At 41.3% G+C, this 24863-nt stretch overlaps 2 protein-coding genes across 11 annotated transcripts in view; one reads left to right on the forward strand and one right to left on the reverse strand.

Moving 5' to 3' along the window:
• The window catches only part of CD96 (CD96 molecule), a 96711-nt gene that overhangs the window by 55077 nt on the left and 16771 nt on the right, over window positions 1–24863 (reverse strand). For 6 of the 10 annotated variants that reach the window (XM_072812390.1, XM_072812394.1, XM_072812393.1 and 3 more), the window contains exons 6-8: window positions 20360–20484; window positions 11184–11394; window positions 8102–8157 (exon numbers count right to left, since the gene is read on the reverse strand). In XM_072812390.1, the coding sequence (XP_072668491.1) occupies window positions 8102–8157; window positions 11184–11394; window positions 20360–20484 (392 nt within the window). The remainder of the gene's footprint in view (window positions 1–8101; window positions 8158–11183; window positions 11395–20359; window positions 20485–24863) is intronic. The other 4 variants (XM_072812395.1, XM_072812398.1, XM_072812391.1 and 1 more) reach the window with 1 other exon arrangement.
• ZBED2 (zinc finger BED-type containing 2) lies at window positions 18–3756 on the forward strand. Its single transcript, XM_072811754.1, has 2 exons — window positions 18–139; window positions 385–3756. Exon 2 carries the CDS (start codon window positions 1193–1195, stop codon window positions 1844–1846), a length of 654 nt encoding a protein of 217 aa, XP_072667855.1. The 5' UTR covers window positions 18–139; window positions 385–1192; the 3' UTR covers window positions 1847–3756.

Here is a 24863-nt window from a genome sequence, read left to right on the forward strand (position 1 = left end):
GCCCTGAAAGTGGGAGGGAACAGGAACCCCCGGTGCCCTCCTCCTGGGGGCAGGAGTCAGCTAACCACTGCCCACAGCACGCAGGAGCCCTCACCCTGCCCCAAAGCCTTCAGAGACCAGTTCAGAGCCTTGCTTGCCTGTAAGTATCCACTTATGGGGTTGGGGGTGGGAGTACTTCCTAACTCTTTGGGGTTGCAAAGTTTGACGAATAAGGCTCTCAATCACTTAAGAAATGACCCCCCCCCCCCAAAAGGAGAGAGAAGTCAGGCTATTTTTTTTTTTAATAATGTAATAGACTCATCCATTTATTTCAATGGGATGAATGAGCCAAACACCTGGGGTATGCTGCTGTCGGGAAGGTCTTATCAGCTCTTGGCTTTGCAGGTGACGGTGCCAGGGAAGGTGCAGTGTAAGCTACTTGCTGAGGACGGTCGGGGGACAAGTCTGCGGAGATGTGCTCCACCTCTTTCTCCTCTGTGCCAGCCAGCTCCTCCTGTTGAAAATAGCTAAGCCTGCTGTTCGGGATTCTTAGAACCTCAGCCCCAGAGGGACCTCTCTAGGGGCAAACTGACCCCACACACTGGGAACTTTATTACCTAGAGCTTGGCCTGCCCACTGCAGCAGTTCTCAGGAAGTGCAAGTGTCTCCCACAACAGCATCTCTCCGTGCTTGCTTCTCCCTCCTCTGAGGAAGGGGTGAGGCCCCAGCCCTGGGGGTCCCGAGCAGCCTGAGGGTTCAGAGCCTCTGAAACCCGTCTGTAGGCACCCCGGAGCACAGAGCCAGTGGAGGCGGCCAGGAGAGAATCAAGAGAAAAATCTAAAATTTTCAATATTCAGAAACACACGTGGTGGCAGTTGATGTAGAGAACACCGAAGTCACTGAATAACTGTGTAACTTCTGGACTACCTTGTTTTGTCTTTCTGGTCCAGACAAGGAGGGATCGGTCCGGATCTGGGGCCTGCGGGGAATGTCCATGGGAGCCTCAGAGGCCATTTCGCGTGGCTCTGACTCACCCTGACTCTCCCGTGAAGCGGAAAGGAGGCAACATCACACCACTCAGGTGTGGCCAGCCTTTGACCATTGTTGTGAATCCCCAGGAGTCACCACAGGCCCTTCCCGATTACTCATTTCACTTTAGCCGTGGTTCAGCTAAGACTTTGGGCTCAAGGAAAGCCGTAGAAGAGGAGACAGGATGAGGCGGGAAGACGAGGAAGAGGAGGGAACCAGGATGAAGGCAAAGGGAGACCTAGAGATGAAGGAGGAAGAGGTGGTCAGTGAGAAGGGAGAGCTGGTTGGCCCTTTCGTGAGCACCATGCCCACCCCTATGCCGCACAACAAGGGGACCCGGTTTTCCGAGGTGTGGGAGTATTTCCACCTGGCCCCCGTTCGCGCTGGCCACCACCCCAACCAATACGCCACCTGCCGCCTGTGTGGCAGGCAGGTGAGTCGTGGCCCTGGGGTTAACGTGGGCACCACAGCCTTGTGGAAACATCTGAAGAGCATGCATAGAGAGGAGCTGGAGAAGACTGGCCATGGTCAGGTGGGGCAGCGCAAGGACCCGAGGCCCCAGGGGCCACAGCTCCCCGTGGGTATTGAGGGCGACTGGGCCCGGCTCCTGGAGCAGGTGGGGGCCCTGGCTCTGTGGGCCAGCCAGAGGGAGAAGGAGGTGCTCAGGAGGGAGAGGGCAGTGGAATGGAGGGAGAGGGCAGTGGAAAGGAGAGAGCGAGCCCTGGAGGAGGTAGAGAGGGCCATCCTGGAGATGAAGTGGAAGGTGAGGGCTGAGAAGGAAGCCTGTCAGAGGGAGCAAGAGCAGCCTGCCGTGGCTCATCCCTTCCATTTTGTTTAATCAGTTGGGGAGGTATCTGTTCCGAAAACACAGACTTCAGGCTCACAGCAAAGAGCCACTTTAGCTTAAGTTGCAAGTATTTTGTTTTTAAGAGAAAGCATGCATAGTATGAGTTACTCTCAGCAGGTGTAAGTTGACCAAACACCTTTCTACAGGTTTCCTGAAGCTGTCCTGATCAAAACTTCAAAATGTATTGACTGAAGATAAATGTTGTTTTGCCACCATGGGTCTGCGAGTTTGGGTGCAGAATGTACCATCTTGTCAGTGTTGATGAGTGAAAATAACAGGATTTATGCTCAGCACTTGGTTTTGGTAGAGGTGACGGTTCTGAGAGTTGAGGCTGGTGGGGTAGCTGGAATGTGCCTACGTGACCAGCTCACTCTAACAGGTGACACCAGGAGCAGAGCCTAGGCTTCCTGGGGCCCCTGCGTTTGCACCCATCCTGGTGGTGAGTTGAGAACTGGGTAGAGAGCTTGTTTTGTGGGGCCCGGCTGTGGAAGGACACCTAAGCTTGAGGCCTGAGATCTTGGGACCCATCTTTCTCTTGTGCCACCTGCTCATATTAAAGCTGTGCCACCAGCAGAACCTGTCTGAATCCTGTAAATCTTTTCAACAACTTAACATATGTGTAAATAATGTATAATCAGCACAGAGAGAATTAAAGACTTTACAACTCACTCAAATGAAACATTAAGAATAGAGGATATAGAAACTTATTTGTAAATATTTAAAATATAATCCAACATCATATTAAGATCTATTGAAGAGGGAGTTCATGAGGAAGAGATGAGAGAAACTCAGAAAGGAAAAGAGAAATATAGGGAGTTGGGTGAGGAAGGAGAAACAAAGAACAGAGGCAGAAAACTAAAAAAGAAAGAAAAAGGGATAGAGAAGTGTGGCCACAGAAGAGACAGATTTTCTCCCCATCCCCCCAAAAAATCACCATGCAAAGATGAGAGACCATGACTATCTAGGAGACTGAAGGACATTTTCCTAGGTCCTGAGGTCCATTTTAACACTTAAGTTGCTTTTGTTTTTGTTCCCACAGACCACTCATTCATTTGAGCAGTAGGTTTTGGATTTTATCCCTGCCTTTGAGATGTTGGCTGCATGCCCATTGTTCCCTGATTTTTTTTTAATGTTCATTTTTAAAATACTCAGAGATGCTTTGAAAAAAGGGAAGCTAATAGTCTATAGGGAGAGGACAATTCTGTGGGCTGCTGAGGATATGCCTAATTTGTTCACTCAGGAGTAGAATAAAACCAACCAGCAAGGACTGTGGCCTTTGTGCTAGGGTGGGCTTTTATTTTGAATGATTCTTCTAGAATCTGTTGTCTGTTTTCACTGGATTGGGGGTGGGATGAGCAGTAGTGGGAGCTGGCAGGGAGACAAGAGCTAATAAACAAACACAGTCTCTCATTATTTTGTAAATAGGCCCAAGCCCTTTATGGGTATCAACCTTCCAGAAAGTGGACAAGATCCTGGTATGTATAATAATGGCTCCTTGCCTCACTCCATCCTTAGCTGTATATGGCTCCCTTTTTAGTGCTTGTTCTAACAGCCAGATCTGTCTTCCCTGTGAGCTGTCTGTGGAACAAGCACAAGTCTAAACACAAGCTTGTGAAAAACCCAGACTGTACTACAGGCTTATAATTTCCCCTTTTTCCAGAAACCTGCCTGATATTAAAAATTGCACCTCCCATATGGTTTCCCAAAGGGGTACGGTGCCATTTTTAGGACCCTCTCCAGCTAGGGTGAAAGCTCATGGACTCGCCACTGCAAATGATGATGACCGCTGGGAGTCCCATGGCTGGACCTTGGAAATCAGATCCTTATTGGGTCATAAGAAGAAAGAAAGAAAAGAAAAAAAGAAAAGAGAAAAGATAAGAAATCAAGAAAGAAAGGAATGAGGAAGAAGGAGGGGGAGAAAGGGAGTGAAAGGAAGGAATGGTAGAAAGTTGAAAGGAGGGATGGAAGGAGAAGGAAAGCAGCTCTAATACCTAATCTTAAACACACACATATACCTTTGAAATGGAGTTTAAGAAGGACAAAGCGTCCACAACGTTCCAGGCTTTGCAAAATCACAATTAAATAAACAGCAACAGTTAAAATCGCCAAACAGCCACCAGAGCCATGCAGCTGAATGGTAATGTGTGCTTTTAGATTACAGTGTCTGCTTCACATCTCTTTTATGACTTTAGCTTCTCTTCATTTTCAGGCATTTTTTAATTTCTTTTTTTTTAAAGATTTTATTTTTATTTATTCATGAGAGACATGAATAGAGAAAGAGAGGCAGAGACACAGGCAGAGGGAGAAGCAGGCTCCATGCAAGGAGCCGGACGGTGGGACTCGATTCCGGGTTTCCAGGATCACGCCCTGGGCTGAAGGCGGCGCTAAAATACCCTTTCAGGGATTTTTAAAAAGATTTTATTTATTCACTTGACAGAGAGAGAAAGCACATAAGAAGGAGGAGCAGCAGGCAGAGGGAGAGGGAGAAGCAGGCTCCCTGTTCTGTGGGGCTCAATACCGTGACCCCGGATCCTGACCTGAGCTGAAGGCAGATGCTGAACCGACTGATCCACCCAGGTGTCTTCAGGCATTTTATAAAAAAGATTTATTTATTTATTTGAGAGAGAGAGAGAGAGAGATCATATGAACAGGGGGAGGGGCAGAGGGAGAGAAGCAGATTCAGCTGAGCCTGGAGCCTGACCCAGGGCTTGATCCCAGGATTCTGAGATCATGACTTGAGCCAAAAATCAAGAGTCTGACACTTAACAAACTGAGCCAACCAGGCACCCCCTTCTCAGATATTTTAACCCCAAATATTTTTATTTCCTGTTTCATGTTAGGTAGTTATCTTTATATATTTTTTTCACCTAACTTTTGTCAAACATAATAAAGGTAGAGAGTAACGAGCAAGGGACCCACAGAGATGATGGAGTTAAAGCACAAAGCACAAGCATCAAATAAAGACATATGTGGCTCCTGGAAAGATCAAACTGTTGAGTAAACCCTGGAGTTTTCATGCATCTCTCTTGTGCCTTCTTTTGCTGCATCGTCAGGGTGGGCATGCAGGGCCAGGGGCTGTGGGCTGAGAGCTCTTTGGGCCAGCATCTTTTGTTCAAATACAAAGTCTGCTATGTGAAGGGGCCCGGTGGTTTCAGTTAAAGACTATCTTTCCATGTCAGCTGTGGGGGTGACGCTGTAGGCCATGCTGGAGCCCTGGTGAAACCTGGCCCTGGAACTCACAAGAATATGACACCCACAGGTGTGACACTCTCCTTGGACAGCCCTGGTCTAAGCCAAAGAAACATCATTGTTAGAAAGTGTGGAGGCTTTTCTATTTTTCATGAAAACCCAATGAACCATAAACTTTATCACTTTAGTAATGCTGGAAAACATAACTGACCTAATCCCTATTACTTTAACACCAAGGGCTGCTGGTGTAGTGAATACGTAACACATAGTAGGCAGCCAATATGAACATGTTGAATTAGTTAATTTTTTTTTTTTATGATAGTCACACACAGAGAAAGAGAGAGGCAGAGACACAGGCAGAGGGAGAAGCAGGCTCCATGCACCGGGAGCCCGACATAGGATTCAATCCCGGGTCTCCAGGATCGCGCCCCTGGCCAAAGGCAGGCGCCAAACCGCTGCGCCACCCAGGGATCCCAATTAGTTAATTTTTAAGGAATAAACATGGGGTTACAAATTACCATTCATTAACTAACACTTATGGTTGCCAGATGGTAGATACTTTGCGTATGTTCTCTCATTTGATCTTTATATCACTCTTGGGAGGTTGGGATCATTCTCCCGGGTCACTGATGAGGAAGCTAAGGAATCGAGGTCCCAGGGGCCAGAGTTAATAAGCGATGGGGGAGAATTCAGGCCCAGGGCAACTGGATTCCACAACCCATGCTCTGTTTCTTCACTATCCCACCCTGTCTCCTAAAAATCAACCACACAGGAGATTTATGAATATTTATTCAGATGAAAGGATGGGTAAAAGAGAATAGGTGAATGATTAATAGTGGGGAGGAAAGAAATATTCCCTAGACATCTATTATGTGCAATGTACTCCATTAATGTGCATAAATTTAGTTCACCTAAGAATCCTGTGAAATATTAATCCTGATAGCAGTTTTAGATGACTTAGCTGAGACTCATGGAGGTTAACTACTGGGTGAAGATATGGAGCCAGGAAGTGGTCAAATTAGGATTTGACGTTAGTTCTCTCTGCCCCTGAACCTTGGGCCCCTCTCATTACACCACCCTGCCTGCAACCAGGCATGCTAAATTCTCATCCCTGCTCTGCCCTTTATTAGTGACTCAGTCAGTTGTGTAGACTCTCCGGGCCCCAATTTCTCATCTGTAAAATGGCTGATGCCCTACCTTTTTCAGAGGTTCACTGACATCACTGGATAAAAGCATGTGAAAGGACTTTGAAGAGTTAAGAAGCTATTAAAAATACAATAGAGACTCTAAGAATATTAAAGAAAGGAATTACTAATGTTTGGCAAGATCTTAAAAGATCCACAGGCAAGCTGTATCCTGTCACTGGTTATGTAGAGTCAGTGAGAGATTATTCACTAATTCCCTAGGAAAGAAGGTTCTCTGACTTTGCCTAGTCAGAACCTAGGTAAGCATGTGTACAGAAGAGGAAATCTGATAATATGTAAGAGAAAGTCCTTTTTTCTTTTTCATTGGAATTCTTGGATCCAATCTTAAGGTTCTGTATCTGGATGGAATTCTTATTACCTGTAAACACTGGCACAAAGAACCTTCAAGAAATCCTTATAAGAAACAAAAATATCCATCAAACACTGTGCCATTAGATTGTTTTATTTAAAACTATTGAAGTCCACTAATTTAATTGGAATTAATTGTGGAAGAACCAAAAATTTTAAGACTTTTTTTATATACTCAGGACTATAACAGCAATCATCTAAGAGACGAATACATAAAATCAACAGAAGACACAAGTATATGCTCATCTGAAGCCAACCCACAGCATTTGAGCTATGGTTTGTATGCAGCTGTCAAATTAAATGACTGACACTCAACAGGATCAGAAATCATAACTTATTTAGGGTTCTTAGGACTAGAAGAAACTAGAAGATGAGTGTAATTTTCTCTCCTCCCATTTGGCAAGAAGTGTTTGAGAATTCATGGGAACATTTATTTTATAACTTGGGATTTTAAAAAGCTTGAATTAAGTCAAAAGGACCCAAGACAGCTGATTTACACTAATAGTAATAACAATATAACAAGTATAATGTTTATTGAGCATTTAATATATGCCCTATTTATACTAAGAACTTTCTATACATGATTTCATTTAATTCTTTTAAGAACAACAATATGCAGATACCCTTCTTCTCCTCTTCATATATAGAGAAAAACTGATGACAAAGATGTTGACATAATTTGCCTAAGGTCACAGCCAGCAAGAAGAACTGGCAAGTGAGCCCAGATCCCAGTGACTTGAGGCTGGGAACTACCTACAAGAAACTGAAGTCAGGGCAGCCAACCGGGTGGCTCAGCGGTTTAGCGCCGCCTTCAGCCCAGGGCGTGATCCTGGAGACCCGGGATCGAGTCCCACGTCGGGCTCCCTGCGTGGAGCCTGCTTCTCCCTCTGCCTGTGTCTCTGCCTCTCTTTCTCTCTCTGTGCCTCTCATTAATAAATAAATAAAATCTTAAAAAAAAAAAAAAAAAAAGAAACTGAAGTCAGACAGCCCTACTCTACTCTCCTATTTCACCTGCCTTTTCTTCTACTGCCTGAGAAATAGCCAGGGTTCTGAAGGAATTACAGAAAGGCATCTTTCCTCTTGTTACTTCCAAATAAAAACTATAGGAAGGCTGGTACAGGAAATGGATTAGAGCAAATTAAATGCCAGCCGAGCAAATGCCTTATTCTTACACCAGGATTCACACTGATTTCTGTCCAAGTATTTCCTTTCTATCCTCTCTAATTTTTATTAAGGAGAAGTTTAAACAACTGAGACTATTTTTCCAGAAAACTTAAGAACTAAGGATTAGAGATCACATGTTCTAAGAGCCCGAAGTCAGAAACTAAGGATGCCCATTTGGTTTCTAGGATTAACTCAGCTTCCCTTCTTCTGCACCAGAAATTAATTGGCTGAGGGCCAAGGAGTAAGGTCCTTTGAGAAAACATTCAGGACAATGATGCAACCCAACATCCCTTGGTAATCTATAATACCATAGATTTTCAAAGGCTTTAATGTGACTCACCTCTCCCAAGACATCCGTAGAGTTATTTTCCACGATCATGGAGATTTCCGGCTTAGCTTAAAGGCAAATAAAACATAGTTAGTGGCATTGACAGTCATCTGACCTGGCCACTAGTGTGTGTGTGTGTGTGTGTGTGTGTGCACGTATGAGTTCATACACATAAGATTCATCATTCATCAAATATTTATTAAATACCCACTGTGTGCCCAGCAGTATGCTGGATGCTGAGGGAAAGTGGACAGATCAACTTCACTGACTGTAAGAAATTTACATTTTCATGGAAAATACAGATCTTAGAAAACACCAGAGAATACTTCAGTGATTTTGATGTCCTGCTAGATCGTAAGTGCCTTGAAGGTCAGGCTGCTTCATTCATCTCTCTATCTCTAGCACTTAGCAGTGCCTAGCACAAAACAGACATGGAGTACATTATGTTTAACTGAAGGGGCTTCAAGTCAGTTCTTGACGGCAGACAGAGCTGTCTATGAACCAGGGGAGGAACAGTAAGCCTGTCACAGGTGCTGTCAATGTCTGCTGTACTCACTTGGCACTAACTTCTACATGTTGAAGGCCTCTCGTTGGGCACACCTATGACTACCTCCTAAGGACTTATGGGAGCACACTTAGTCCACAAGTAGGGCAAACTGGAAGTCTAGAGAGCTAATGGTGATAACAGATGGGGCGTTGGTGGATAATACCCCAACTGCCTTGCCTTTATTTGGGAGAACTCTGATGTGTGTTCTTTCAGAGTTCCCCAGTGGGAATGAGCTCTCAGCCCACGCTGGAAACTGGCACGCATGATCATATACATTTCATTATCTTCCTTCCCTTCCTCAGCTTTTCCACCCCTCTTCTGATTTCCCTTGATAAATACTTCTCAAAGAAATTAATTTAACTCAAATTCTGGTCTCAATGTTTTCTTCCAGGAGAACCCAAACCAAAATACACCCTAAAACAGTAACAGGAGGAGGGGTATTCTGACCTCATACTAGCAACAGATACCACTGGAATGAAAGACGTGAAAGAAAGAACAGTTACTAAAAGCTGTAAAGGTACTAGAAAGACATTCCTTTTGAGGCTCAGAGCAATCAGGTTTGGGGCATAAGAGGAGGCAGGAGCAAACCTGTGATGGCAGGTTCCCTGCTAAGGAAAGTAAAGTCAAAGGAGACTAGTGAGAGAGGGGCACGAAGTAGCAAGCAAGCTGTGGAAGCTTCTGGTCTCTGGACTGTTAGAAAATGGAGGCATTATTAGGAAGAAGAAATAAGCTGGGTCTAGGGCATCCAAGCTGGAGTGGGTCTGTGCTACGCTTGGGTATTTATTTCAAGGTTTTCAAGTTTTTATTTTTGGCTTGTTCTATTTGAGGGATCACTGAGGGATGCTGAGTGGGTTCTGTGTAAGGTCTGTATTTTACTTCCATGCCAGGGTCACTATCGTATACACTTGGTGGCATATGCAAATAGTCTAAGGACTGGATGAGAGCAGCCAAGCACAGCCTGGCTGGCCCATCCGCTAAAGGGGAGAGCCAGAAGGCAGGGAAAATCTAATGAACAAGCAGACAGACTCTCACATTTTTGAGCATCCACTGAAAGGAGATCAAAGAAGAAACAGAGACATAGAAACAGAGCTGACGTAGACACAAAAGGGCCATAAGAGTGAGATGTGAAAGAGTGAAAAGCATTCAAGACCAAGATGGAAGTATCTGCTGCCGTGAGGTACGGGGCATGGTTTAAGGGTTGACAATGCAGTTAGATCAAGTTGTGGTGCAAAAACCCTTGGTCAAATGGGACATAGTTCGCCTAACTTAGAATCGACATTTCTTTTCACATCCTGGATGGCTGCCTTCATTGATTTGTTAAAAGTCAGGCCTGATGAGTCAGTTCCATGTTGGGTTGAAGACAGTCACACCCCAGTAAGTGAGTGGACGGTGATATCGATGAGAGATCAACAGTCTTTCCCACCTCTTCACAGGGCACTGTTCAGGCTCCATAGGCAAACCTGATCATCAGGCATGATTGATTATCTCTTAGCCCATCCCCAGAGATGGGGGTGGGGGTGGGGAAGAGAGGGTGAGCTGGAGAGAGATGTAGGAAGAGCTATAAGCAAGAGACTTAAACTCCAGAAATTGTGGCTGTAGCTGCTTCCATCTTTAGGCCCCACAGACTTTGTGTTTCCCTCAAAATACTTAATTCTCTGATCTTTAAAAATAATGCAATAAGATTCTAAGTAAAAACAAAGATTATTCACCTGTCCAGTCATTCAGAGAACTGAGGGAAAAATCTAGAAGCTCATGCCCTTAGATTTTGTGAAGTTATTTTGTTTACCTCATTTGCAAAAACAATTAGTTGCTCATCCACATCACTGCTTTTTCTTTTTGCCTTCACTTAAAAACGACTTTAAAAAAAATACAGTTCATGGTGACAAAGATTTTAAAAAATCCAAAGCCAGGGGTTTGGATTTATTAATATTGCCATGCATCACTGAGCAAAGTAGGATTTTCACATTTCCCCCAAATTTACTCCCTGCAGAGTCTGTGCAATTTGCGTGAGGCCACAGGGGATATGTCAGCTCGGCTCCACACTTCTGTGAATGCAGGGACAGAGGGACATCCCTGCAGGCTCCTTTGAGAAGGAGCTGGCCCTGCTGGGGGTGGGGAGACCCCTGCAGTTTCTTTGGAGCTGTGTTTATCATTTTCGTTTTCTCACAGTCCCAGTTCCGCCTTCCTCCAGCAAGCAACCGAGACAATTAGACAACCAAGTAATTAGATTTTGGCAGTTATAATTAAAGAGATTTCCAGTATTCTCAGGAAACATTAGAGTTGTAAATAAGGAGTGGTCACCAGAAAACTGGCCAATCTATGGCTTTCTGTGTGATTTTATTGTATTAACTCAATCATTAGTCTTTAACTTCCTATCCTTATCCTCACCCCTACCATGAATGACAGTACCAAGGGAAACAGAGCTCTAGAATAGCTACCCTGGAGGGCTACTCTCCAGTTAACAGGGCACTTTCTCTCCAGGGTGGAGCCAGGCAGGGGAAATGGACAGGAAGATGGCAGGGAAGTCCAGAGAACAAAAACTCTTACCAAAAACCTTGACTGTGATGGAATTCCTCAAGATTTTGCCAGGTCTGACCATAATGTGGCAGGAGAACTTCCGGTCATCATCATGGATTTGGACTGGAGAGAGGCAGAGTGTATAGTCTACACCTAGCTTGACTCTGTCTTTAAATAATGTGGAATTGCTGATGGCGTGACCTTGGGTGATACGTATTTCCTGAATTCCATTACCCTCCTGCTGAAGGAAACAGTTACCAGTTACTGAGCACTCAATCATGCCAGCTCTGGGCTAGATGTTCCACATGCATTAATTCATTCATATCATGTGAAAAAAGAGATGATGAATGAAGAATCAATATTTAGTATGTTACTAGAGACTCAAGATCTTTACAATTGACTTTCAGTTGACAACTAGAGTCATCCCCTCCTCACATGAATAGAAACTTGATGCTCTTCTGACTAAACTTCCCCTTCCTAACTTTCCATAAGCTGCGTATCAGGGGGTGGGATTTGGAAGGCAGTTTCATTAGCACTGGAGGCTAATGAAAGATACTAGTTCTCATTTTAAGTTCAAGAATCTTGATGCTGGGCAGCCCAGGTGGCTCAGAGGTTTAGCACTGCCTTTAGCCCAGGTGTGATCCTGGAGACCTGGGATCAAGTTCCACATCTGGCTCCCTGCATGGAACCTGCTTCCCCCTCTGCCTTTCTCTCTCTCTCTCTCTCTCTCTCCATGTCTCTCATGAATAAATAAAATCTTTAAAAAAATCTTGATGCTAAGATGTACTGTATCAGCTTTGTTTTAAATCTTCACCTCAACTGGATGATTACAGTTGTCCTCCATCCCACCTTCCCTTTAGAAAAGGTCTCATTTTAGCTCTCCTTGGGGTCAGGACTAGGATGAGTGAAGAGGCTCCTAGGGCATACCATTTCAGGAGGCACTCACTCTCAGGGGCTTGGAAGCAGAGGGTGGGCACCTGAGAGTAAGTGCCTTCTTAAATTTTGTGCCCTAGAAAAAAAAGTAAATAAATAAATAAATAAATAAATAAATAAATAAATAAATAATAAAAAAAATTTTGTGCCCTAGGCCCCTCCTACTCATGGTCCTTGCCCCTCTGGCCTTGTTTCTGTATTACCTTCAAAGAGGACACCTAAAGGGTAGACTGCAAACGTTAATCTGAGTTCCACAAATCAGAGTTTACTTGAAGTAGTTGGTTCTTCTAATTCCATATCATTTCTTGGGTATGTGAAGAAAAGCTCCTATTATTCATTCTTGCCATACCCAGAATTTCCAGGGACAAGATCACTATGCAGGTCAGTGTCAGTAAATGTGCTAAGGGGCAGTGAGGAGGGAACTCTTCATGGGCACAAGGGTAGAGGATGGGTTATGCCCTCATTCTTCTTTAGTATAACACAATATTCTCAATTGAGTTGCTTTGAAAACATTCTGATGCACAAAGTCTCTCCTCTGGAGATTCTACTTCAGTTGTTCTGGGATGAGACTCAGGCTGGGGCATTTTTTAAAAGGTCCTCAAAGGCTCCAGGTTTGAGAACTACTGTCTAACTCTGAACAACAGATGAATCATGATGGGCAGAAATCAAGGGGAAATGAAGGGAACTAAGATGGAGAATGTTGAACAGCAGTGCATTTGAAGGGGGAAGAAGTCACAAAATATTGAAAACAGAACTCTGTCCATTGAAATCTCTGGCCTAAGTCTGTTAAAAAGAAACAGATAGATTCAGAGTAGTAGAAATGGAAGGTAAGAGAGAATTCAAGAATGAGCTAGGAGCAGAAATAGTAGAAACACAAAGGCAAACCTCTTAAATAGTTCAGACAAGCATTTCCAGAATATTTAGTAGAAACTCTTCTGTAAGACATGATTCTTTACGTGCATATGACTAGGATTGATAGTTAGCCTTACATTCCAGATACATAGACAGTAAGGCTTGCAAAGAATGATACCCTGCTCAAGATTTCCTTCTGAAACAATGTACATACCTTTATCCCCCATGAAGCAGGACCTAGGGATCTGTGCTGCTATCTTCCTAATGAAGAAGCACACAGAAAACTAAAGGGAGGGAGCTTGTATCCTGGAGACAGAGGTCTTGAAAGGAGCCCTTAGTATTTATTGGGTGGTGACAGCAGAGAAAGTGGAAGGTAGTTCACTCAATGGCTGCTGATCTGGAGGCCAATAATTAGGGAAGCAGGCTCCCCCTGCAGGTCTGCACAACTGACGAACTTACACGAATTTACACAGCTCTGGCTTCATGCACAGGCTCTGTTTTTGTGAAGATCTTAGAGTTCAAAATGCTTTTTTGGTCACTTAGTAAATGATTCCCCACTTGGAACATTTCCATCTGTTACTTTGTAGTGGGTAGAAAGGCAGTCAGAGCCTGAGGTTGGAGACTAGGGAGACAAAAGCTGCCTTTCCTTTGTTGTGCAGCTTCCTGTGGCTGGCCAGGGTAGTTTCATTGATGGAGGAGTTATAAAGGGGGCCAAGGCAAGAACCTATACATGAATGGCCACCTTCACAGAGCAAATGAGATAAGAGGTGGGGAAAGAATGAGCCCAGGCAAACAATGAAATATCTAGAATTGGGAGAGGGGAAAATAATGCTATGCTATAACCACTACTAAAATTTTATATTCTTATTAATCATAGCTTAAATTTATTTAGCACTTACTATGTTTTAGACATTGTGCAAAGTTCTTTCGAGTCTTACTTATTCCTTATGAAAGTCCCCAGTATACTAAGGCTAACTAATTTGTGCAAAGGTCAAGCAAAGCAAGAACGTACTTATGTCACAGAATCAAAAAGCACAAATGCCCAGGTCCAGAGACACTTAAGTCCCAGAGACAACATGTACTAATAAAAACCAAAACCATCACAAAACAATAAAAAGAATTTTCTTTTGATGATCTGAAATGAAAATTTAAAAGAAATTCCAGGAAGCCGGAGGCCATTATACAAATTGCAGATTACAGAGGTGTGGGCAATTTGTTTATTGAAAGAGCTCTTTTGTGATATATTGATCCAGTTTTTGGTGGTAGGGGTCAGAGAGTATAACTCAATTCCTACCTGATAATAATGATTTTAGGCAACCTGGTCTGCTGGAAACAGATTGGTAAGAGGTATTGTACAGTCTTTTTATTTCTTACCAGTTTGTGTGTTTTTCTTGTTCTTCAAAGAAAAAAAAATTGATCACTTGAAAAAATAGTAATAAATATTTCTAAAACTTATTGGGATTCTCAGTTGGAGCACCCATATGATTGAAAGAGGAATGCAGACTGAAGTAGCTTACATGGTACACCTATGCTTGTCCTGACACTCAATACATACTCAAGTAACACAAATGCACTGTCCTCCAGCCTCACTGATATTTAGTCTTTATTTCCTTATTTCCTAAGAATTCACCATCTGCAAGGCTAACTTAAAGAATTATGGAGAGTCATACAGTTGATCTTTTAAAGATTAACATTTATTTATTTATTTATTTATTTATTTATGATAGTCAGAGAGAGAGAGAGAGAGAGAGAGAGAGGCAGAGACACAGGCAGAGGGAGAAGCAAGCTCCATGCACCGGGAGCCCGATGTGGGATTCGATCCCGGGTCTCCAGGATCGCGCCCGGGGCCAAAGGCAGGCGCTAAACCGCTGCGCCACCCAGGGATCCCTTAAAGATTAACTTTTAATATGTATGGTGTACAGGTACTAGGCTAAGCTATCTAGTTTGTATTACCTTATTTATCCTTCATGATACCACCATGGGGTCAGGCTATAATCATTCCCTTTTACAGATGAGGGAACTAAAACTTAGGTAACACAGCCAAAGTCACACTGAATTCTGAGACAAAAGGAAAAACTTGTGTACCTATATGCACTTCTTATTCTCCCATATTTTGACCAAGTGGAAAAATTAATGAAAAATCTATAATTAAAAATCTATAATTAAAAATCTAAATCTATCATTAAATATCAAATATTTGGTTTATAACACATCTCCCCTAAATTTTGGTTTTAAAAATATTTAATTAAAATATATATCTTAATCACTGATTTTGGGGCAGTCCCTTAAATTTTGCACTGAAGGAGAGGGCCTTGCTCACTTAACCATAATTCCAGCTCCCAGGTCACACAGTTAGTAAATGGTAGAGCCAGTATTTGAAAACAACAATTTCCTCCTAAAAGTCATGCTGTTAATGATTTTGCTATATTCAGCCTCATAACAGGAGCAGAACAAACAGTCCTTGCCTTTTCTGCTTATAGTCTATTTGAGGAGAAAAATAAATTCACAAGAAAAACAAAAAAATCAAGACCCATAGAAGAGAAATAAGTGAGTAATGAAATTTTGGGCAGCAGTTGGATAAAATAATCAGCTAATGCGGGTTTGGCAGGGTCATACTGAATCATGAAAAACTCTTCCTATATGTCCCTTAATGACCTTAATGACAAAGCTTAAAATAATTTGTGAAGGCTGTTTTTGTACTAGAACCAGAATTTCCAATGAAGAAAAGAGAGCTTGGTACCTTTTGATTTAGTGATGTTATCTTATCTCCAGGCTGGCCTGAGCCATGTCAGACCTGGCTGTGTTGACCACAGTATGTGGCAGGCGTTGAGCGTATAGAGCTCATTCAATAAATTTTGTTAATTATACCAACTGCTACTTCTTTATCTCCAAACTGCTTCCTCTCTTCACATTTCTTTCATATTATTTTCCATCCAGTCAGTGCTCTGAGAGCAGGCTGCTTGCAAAGCTCCCCACGTCTACTTTGTAGAGCACCGGAACAATATTTTTCCAATCATCACAATTTGTTGTCACTCTTTGTGGGTTGGCTACCACTTTATTTCTGATTACAATGAAGGCAATTAGGGACAACTGCCATCATGTAGAGGGTGAGTTTTGTTTTTTGAATAGTTAGGCTTCCCACAGGCATGGGAAACCAACATTGTTCATAATGCCAGTTCACTTTTTACTTAAATATAAAACATTACAAATGTTAAAGAAGAGTATATGGAAAAGATATATTTAAAGAGAGAAATGTAAAGAAATATAAGCATCTGGGTTTTAGTTATGTACCTTTTCACAAATATTGAACTGTTTGAATCTGATACAGTCTTCTCCTTTTTTTTCATGGTTTTAAAGGAAAAAAAAAATCATGGGTTTCTCTTTATCCACCAACTTTGGAAACAAACGTTTCCTCGATACCTCTCTCCACCTCCACTACCAACTTGTACTCATGGGTCGTAGGGTCTTGGTATAGTACATGTCTGATGTTTGCTGGCCAACTGTTTTTTAATCATCCAGCTCAAATATAACCTAAGAAGCTTTTCCAGGTCCATTTACACAGAATCCAACTATTTTCCCTCTCGGCTGCCATTTTTTATGTTTTTATTAAAGCTGTATTTCATGGCAGGAAATGTATTCGATATGGTTGTGTATCCCTGCAGGACCTAACACTCAAAACAGATTCATATATGTTTGTTGGACTGAATTGAAATTTATGCTGTAGAAAATCAGGGTGATACCTTGGAATGGAAACAGAATATTAGGCTTGTATTTAGAAGCTCCCAGAATAAGCCCATAGAATTTCCCAGATGACTATATATTTGTGCCCCAGGACATAAATTGGAAAAACTATTACTTGTCCTTTATCTACCAACTGCACACCATCTAAACATAAAGATCCTATGACTTCTTATTCATCATCCCATCATATACATAAGCTCTCAGTGTCCCCTGAAGGATTAACTCTTTATGTTTATTTAATTATCTCTCATGCTAGATGAGTGTTGGATATGCAATTTGCATCTGATGCCTTCCTACTTCAGTATAGTCACCATCCTGGCATGTAACTTCCTCAAATGCAAAAAAAAAAACAAAAAAACAAAAAAAACAAAAACACCCCATGAGCACATTTATTTATTTATTTAAGATTTTATTTATTCATTCCTGAGAGACACAGAGGGAGAGAGGCAGAGACACAGGCCGAGGGAGAAGCAGGCTCCACTCCATGCAGGGAGCCTGATGTGGAACTTGATCCCCGGCCTCCAGGATCACACCCTGGGCTGAAGCTGTGCCACCCAAGCCACCCGGGCTGCCCCCATGAGCACATTTAACAAAGCCTTTACGTGGGATCCCATACACAAGGCAGATACTTTTTTATGATAACTGAGGATCCTAATGATAACCTTTTCCTAATTTCCTTACCAGAATTAGAGTTCACAAAATCCCACATACAAGAAGACATCACTTTTGTTTTTCAGTGACCTAGATTAAAATACTTTTGGTTTAGAAAATTGTTTCCAGGGCTCAATGAGGCACTTGAAGTCGGGCGGGGGGGGAGCACCTGGCAGCTGCCTGGCAGGCTCCTGTATTCAGCTCATCTTCACCACCTCCACTCTTTAACCTTTATCTAAAAGGCATATTGAATTATGTTTTTAAGAACAACTGGCTTACTGTGATTATTATTGCGAGTTTAACAAGAGATCAAAGAATGAAAATATGGATTGAGGGGGCATCTGTGTCCTCTGAAGATCTGCGACAGTCATGACTTGAAGAGCTGCAGTTGATTCCCTACTATGAGCACATTAGATGTTTTCTTATCAGACCTGCTGAATCCCACAGCTGCCAACAGTGTGGAGCACAGATATAAATTGGAAGAGCAAATAGATTTTGACATTTAAAAAGGGAATGTGCAGTAGGAATTTACTTAGCACATTTGGCAATACAACGTCCCCTTTGAAGAGACGTTGCTCTCAAAATGATTCCTCAAGTTATCTGTATCATGGTGCATTCTTCAAAGTGACAGCATGGCTGGAAGTTCTGGAAGTTTAGGACTGCCTCACTGTGTGACCTTAGGTGCACTCTCTCTGTCCCTCATTTATCCTAAATGCCCTGGCAGGATCCACAGATAACATCTGCATAGCCTTCTCTGTTTCTTTGAAGACAACTACAACATAGAAGGTGCCTTATCAGTTATCTAGTTGTTGATACTTAATGAGATGCTCAATAACCAACCAGCATGAATTTAGTGACCATCAGTTTAATATGAGGCCAATGAGTAGGAAGGTGGGGGAAAGGGACAAAGAGAAACAGATCTATTCAATTATTTATTGAGTCTTTATTGAGTGCCTGTGTTCTAGGTACTAAACCAGATGCCAGGGATTTTTTTCAATGAGAGGCACTGTGTTTAGCCCCGAAGAAGCTCAGAGTCACATAAAAGACACAGGCTGGCTGAAGTATTGACACTTGCTTGGAAAAACAGATAACCTAATCTGTAGATAAGTTAAGAACACTATAGATCAGCTCAGTAGCCAGGCTGAATCTCTGCAGTCAAGCTTTATTCAACTGTATTGTTATTTATTATTATTAAACTTGATTATTCCCCTTGATAGTGAAATTGTGATAATTAGAGTGTAAATGTTTGCCCATTGGTGGGAAATAGGAATAACACAAAGTACAGACGGTGCACTTCCATTGCTGTAATGTTTAGTAGGGCCAGTTCCTGCCCTCTTGAGATCATCTTCTCTTTTCAACTTTTTTTTCTGAGAACCACTCTATATCATGCTTTAAGAACAATTGCCTTATACTAATGATAGACATACTAATGATAGGAAGACTTACACTTTGGAAACCAAATCCTATAAAGGGGGAAAAGTGCTTTTTGACAGATGACAAAGGAGACACTATAGATTTTAGAACAGTCTGGGAAAGTTATTTCAGAACATTTTTTTTTCTTTTCATCCTACTGACTATCCAAAAAATATCTAGACAGTGAAAACTCATTAGTAAGTTGCATTCTGTGGCCTCCTTGCAAGTCCATTATTTTGGATTTGGCACAACCTCAGAAAAATCTCTGTGCGTTAGGGATCTAGTTTCCAAGACAGTCCACAAAAATTTCGGTAACTTGTAAATGTGAATTATCATTTACGTGGATACAGTACTTTGCAAACTGTAGTAGCCACTACATTCATGAAGATCTAGGAGTTCTGCAAGAATTTTTAAATCTTGTGTTTTCCTTTTGATCACAGTCTAAAAATTATTATAATCATATTCTGGATCATCCAAATATGCACCCTATTGTGTGATTCTCAAAACTGTGCTGATAGTTATCTTTGTGTTAGTCTCATGTCATCAACCAATTTAACAATATTAGAGGTCTACTATAAATTTAGATCACAGCTAGCTGCCATTTGGTTGGATTGCCTTGGAAAATTTCTCATGAAAGTCTAGACTTTTGGCTCCTTCCTTTTTTCTTTTCTTTTTTCTTTTCTTTTCTTTTCTTTTCTTTTTTCTTTTCTCTTCTCTTCTCTTCTCCTTTCTTTCTTTCTTTCTTTCTTTCTTTCTTTCTTTCTTTCTTTCTTTCTTCCTTCCTTCCTTCCTTCCTTCCTTCCTTCCTTCCTTCCTTCCTTTCTTTCTTTCTTTCTTTCTTTCTTCTTTCTTTTTTTAGATTTCATTTATTCATGAGAGACACAGAGAGAGGCAGAGACATAGAGAGACAAGCAGGCTCCATGCAAGGAACCTGATGTGGGACTCGATCTCGGGACTCCAGGATCAACACCCTGAGCCGAAGGCAGATGCTCAACCACCGAGTCACCCAGGCATCTCTCTCTTTTATTTTTTCTTTTCTTTTCTCCTTTTTAAGTCAGAAAACATGACATCTATGGGCCTGCCACAACCTGTGGCAATAATAAAACTGAAATGGCTGCTGAGTGGTTGCTTCTCATACAGGTCCTGCTTCTCTCATGTAGGTTTTCTGCCAATATCTCATAAGTCTGAGGGTTTGTGCTTCCTCATCAAAAGGAATGTTGTGTATTCCCCAGGATGCAGTAGCAAGGGTTCTAGGAAAAGGGGTTTCTCCCCCTGCATATGTTGTTTATAAAACAAATATTTGTGTGTATAGGTTTCTGCTGGATTTGGCTTCTCTCCGGGGCACCATCACACTTTTTTCTCTCTATAACCATGGTTTGGTATATAGCTTGAAATAGAAACTAACCTTTAGGAACTAATTTTTAAATAACTGCCTTCATAAACCCAAAGGCTTGCCGAATTGGAAGGAATCATAGTGCCCTCCCTCCTTCTCCTCCCCCAACAGTCCCCAACCTTTCACTAGTGTGCTTTCTTCCCTATTATTACTTGTTATTCATTTTTATTTCATTAATATTTAAAGATCATTGCAGTTATTCACGGAAAAGGGCAACACTTACCACCAACCATGCAAAGGTGGACTCAGACAAAATTTCTGAGGAGATATTTTGAAAGCATGGAATTTCCAGAGTCTGATTTATCCATACTTCCATCATATGGCTGCTTCTCCATTCATCTTGTGTCACTGTAACAAAACATAGGTGGAAGAGATATGAATATGTGATTGGTTTATAAAATGGTTTTTGTGAGAGAAACAGGAACAGTTTTAATGGAGAGATTCATCTACCCTCAGCGCGGGCCTATGTCAAGGCAAGACCCCACTACATTCCTCATTGTATAAATGGCAAAATGGGACCACTGAGAATCAGAAAGTTCCTTATCACTGAAAAAGTACAGAGAAACTACCCTAAAAGAATCCAACTCACTATTTGGTATGTTCCTTTGCTTGAACCCCAAAATTAGGCTTCAGACCATATTTTCTTGATTAGTTAGAATATAAAACTTTATAACTTAGCCTCTAATCATTAAACATTCTAATAGGTTTCAATTTCTTTTGAGATGTTTTAGGTTCATAGCAAAATTGAATGGCAAGTACAGAGTTCCCATACATCTCTTGCCTCCTATGCATGCACAACCTCCCCCACTATTAACACCCTTAACCACAGTGGTACATTTGTTACAATCAATAAAACTACATTGACACATCATTATCACCCCAAGTCCACAGCTTATTTACATTAGAGTTCACTCTTGGTACTGTACCTTCTGCGGGTTTTGGGGAATGTATAATGACACGTATTCACCATTGTAGTATCACATGGGATAGTTTCACTGCCCAGAAATCCTCTGTGCTCTCCCTATTCATCCCTCTCTCCCGCCAAACTCTGACATTTATCAATCTTTTCGCTGCCTTACTGCCTTTATGGGTTGTCTTTTTAGAGTTTATAAATATTCCTCCAAAGAGGGAATGATACAGAAAAACATATAAGGAAACCCTGAAGAAGCATAAATGGACTATTTTCTTTCTTTCCTTTCTTTCTTTTCTTTCTTCTTTCTTTCTTTCTTTCTTTCTTTCTTTCTTTCTTTCTTTCTCTTCTTTTCTTTCTTTCTTCTTTCTTTCTTTCCTTCTAAGTAATAAGGGATAAATATCAGTTTCATAGCCTCTCTTTGGGTAAGTCATAGACACACACATACGTGTTTATGACTAAACTATAATATCAAAGAATAATTTATAAATGAACTCTATCATCCAGATATCCTAAAAATCTGCTTTTCTTTTTTCCATGTCCATACAAATCTTGTTTGTATGCATATGTTTTCTCATACTTTGCAGTCCTTTTAACCAACAAACATTCCTGTATGTTTACATAAAATGTTTTGCGTGATTCTTAAGCTATTTGTGGTTGAAATTTTCAGACTTTATGTCATGCTGTCACATATACACATCATCGTTTGTTTTGTCATTTCCAATTACTGAATAATGTGTTCTTTCAGTTTGGGCTTTTAGTTTATTTAAACTATTATAACCAATATAGCAAAGACCATCCTTATACTAATAGCTTTCTTCTGACCATTCAGCTACTTAACATAAATTCCATGAATTTAATGGGCATGAGTATTTTCATTATTATCAACAGCATATTTTTTGAAGTGGAATATTTCTCAGTCTGGAATGTTATATCTAGACTGTAGGAGGACTTTGTAACATTCCAATCTCTCAGTAATAGAAGCTATCTTCTTTACTGATAATTCTTTCCTCCTCCCTTCCTTAATTGAAACCAGGCCTTCCCAGTAGGTCACATCTTCCCTGCATCATTCTCAAGTAGTAGCTGTTTATTTTATCATAGCCTTATTTCCTCAAGATTAGGAGGTGGGATCAGTGCTTTCCTTGTTCCTCATTACTGCTTCCAAATGTTCCTCCAACCCCATAATTAAAAAAAAAAAAAAGGCCCTTCCCTTTATAGTTAAAACAATTTAGCTATAACAGTACTTCCAAATGGAGTTTTTTTTTTTTTTCCCAAATGGAGTTATTTGTATACCACCACCAAAATTGTTTGCTGGGACTACATACCACCATTGCTATTATTTAATTTTATTCTTGATATTATTGTAATTGGATTTTTTTGTAATTGTTTTACTTATATAAGTTTAGTTTAAACAGAGAATGATCTAGACACTAATATTTGAGAAGCACAGGAAATCCACTTGATATGTTAATTGTGTTTTCATGTACATTACTCAAATATATAAGTATTAGGTTTTTGTAAAGTTTATCCAGGTTCTGGGAAGTTGGGAATGCAACCGATCTAACTTTTTTAATATTCCTGAAACTCCCTACAGAAACAGACAAAGTTAAGTAGAGTAGCAAACCTAAAAACACATAGGAGATACATATAGGAACACTAATTAACAATATACCCCCCATAATAGGTGGGGACAAATCACTGGACCACTGTGGTATCAGCAACTGAGCAGAAACAGGAAAATTGACTGGGCTTCTGATGCCCCCCAGAACTAGATAACTGCCCCCAAAAAGCAACAGGTAATCACTGGAAAGACATGCAGACTAGTCTGAGAATAGCAGCAGAAATGGAGAAATGAGTTTGCAGGCACCAGATTACCAGTGCCTTCAAGGGAAACAAGAAGAAGCACAGCAGTGCTGGAACACAGGGTGCTTTTCAGACAGATCCCATACTGTGAAGAAACCCCTGAGAGGAGAATCCAAATTAAACAGGACAGGTCCAATAGGAGAAAGCAAACGGGCAATTTAGATAAAAGTGAGGGATAGGAGGAGAGGAAGTATATCTCAGAAAGTACAATGGCATATCATTTACCTCAAAACTAACAGAAGAGAGGGCTCTAGGGGCACTGAAGACTTTACAAAAGCTAGCCTAGGCCACCCTTCCATGGCAAAAATCAGCACGCATTTACCTTAAGCATGAGCAATAGAAAAGGAATGGGGTTGAATCACATATGAAGATACTATAAGAAGAAAAGAGAGCAAAAGAATATCCCCACAACAATGATGGCATATTAGAAAAAAAGAGAATTTCAGAGTCTAATAATTCAAAATGAGGTAATAGAAATAAGGAAAATGATATGAGCTGCAAAAAATTTTAGCAAGACTGGTAAATGAATTAACTGGCAAGAAGGAAGAAAGCTCAGGGGATCCCTGGGTGGCTCAGTGGTTTAGCGCCTGCCTTTGGCCCAGGGCGTGATCCTGGAGTCCCGGGTTCGAGTCCCACGTCAGGCTCCCTGCATGGAGCCTGCTTCTCCCTCTGCTTGTGTCTCTGCCTCTCTCTCTCTCTCTCTCTGTTCTCTTATGAATAAATAAAGAAAATCTTTAAAAAAAGAAATACATATTGAAAGATTATACTGCAAAAGTAGGGAAATGGGTTCAGAATAGACATTAAGGCATATTATTATAATGGTATTTTTAAAAAGTCAGTTATAGGAAATGGGATTATTATTAGCTTTTTGACAGCCACTCGTTATGCCAGAAAATAGGGTAGCAACATATTTAATGTACTCAAGGAAAGAAAATGCGACCTAAGGATTTTATTCAGCAAAATTAGCCTTTTGATATGAAGACGACATAAAACCTGTTAGAACCATGTTATAAGAACTCAGGGCATATTGGTCCCATGAGCACTTCCTGAGGATTCTCCAGTAGAATACACTTTAGACTGGAGAGGCATTTACATAAAAGCTGAGATGAGTGTTGAATCTACGCTCACCTTTAGCACTAAACATAAATCATTGCTATAGGGAAGAGAGTAGTAATAAATATATATTTTTAAATGAAGATAAAATAGAAGTATTATAAATGGGGCAGGGGGATGGTTGAAGTGCTTATGGCTATGGGGCCATGGAAAGGTCAGTAAAACAGGCATGTATAAAACCAAACAAATGTATAAAAACCATCATTTCAAGACCAAAGGCAAACATAATTGGGAAGCATCTCTTCTTGGAAAAATGCTAGAATTTCACTAAGAATAGCAAGACTCTTTACTCTTCTCACCTAGGGATCCTTCCATTCCCTTCCCCAGCATTGTCAGTGAGAAAGTAGCTTTACCATCTTGGAGCTGGCTGCAAAAAACAGCAGCTTTTCTTCCAGAAGAAGCAGACTTAAATTAGGTTTGAGTGTGAAGATCCTTCACTTTGTTAGCTAACAGGCACAAATTTGGTAGGAAACAGAGAAAAACTGAAGCTTGGTTAGCGTGGGTTTGCAAATCCCACTTGGAGTGAGTAGCAGACCAGACAGACATTTAACACAGAGATTCTGGAAATTTGAGTCATGAAATAGCTCAGATGAATTATCTGCCCATCCTAGGCTGACTGAGAAAATAACTACACAGGGGAGTGGGGAGACCTCAGAGAGCTTTCTGAAAAGCCAAACCCAAAGGAGACCATGTAACTGTCTGCAACTCTGCATGAACCCTCTAACCACCTCCTCCCCCTAATCCAACACACACATACATCTAAATATAGAGGGTGGAGGCCTAATAGGCCTGAGGAATTTGAGTACAACTTTTGTCAAATTCATTGGTGGACCAATAAAGG

Source organism: Canis lupus, chromosome 35 (assembly GCF_048164855.1).
Source record: "Canis lupus baileyi chromosome 35, mCanLup2.hap1, whole genome shotgun sequence".
Taxonomy (NCBI): Eukaryota; Metazoa; Chordata; class Mammalia; order Carnivora; family Canidae; genus Canis; species Canis lupus.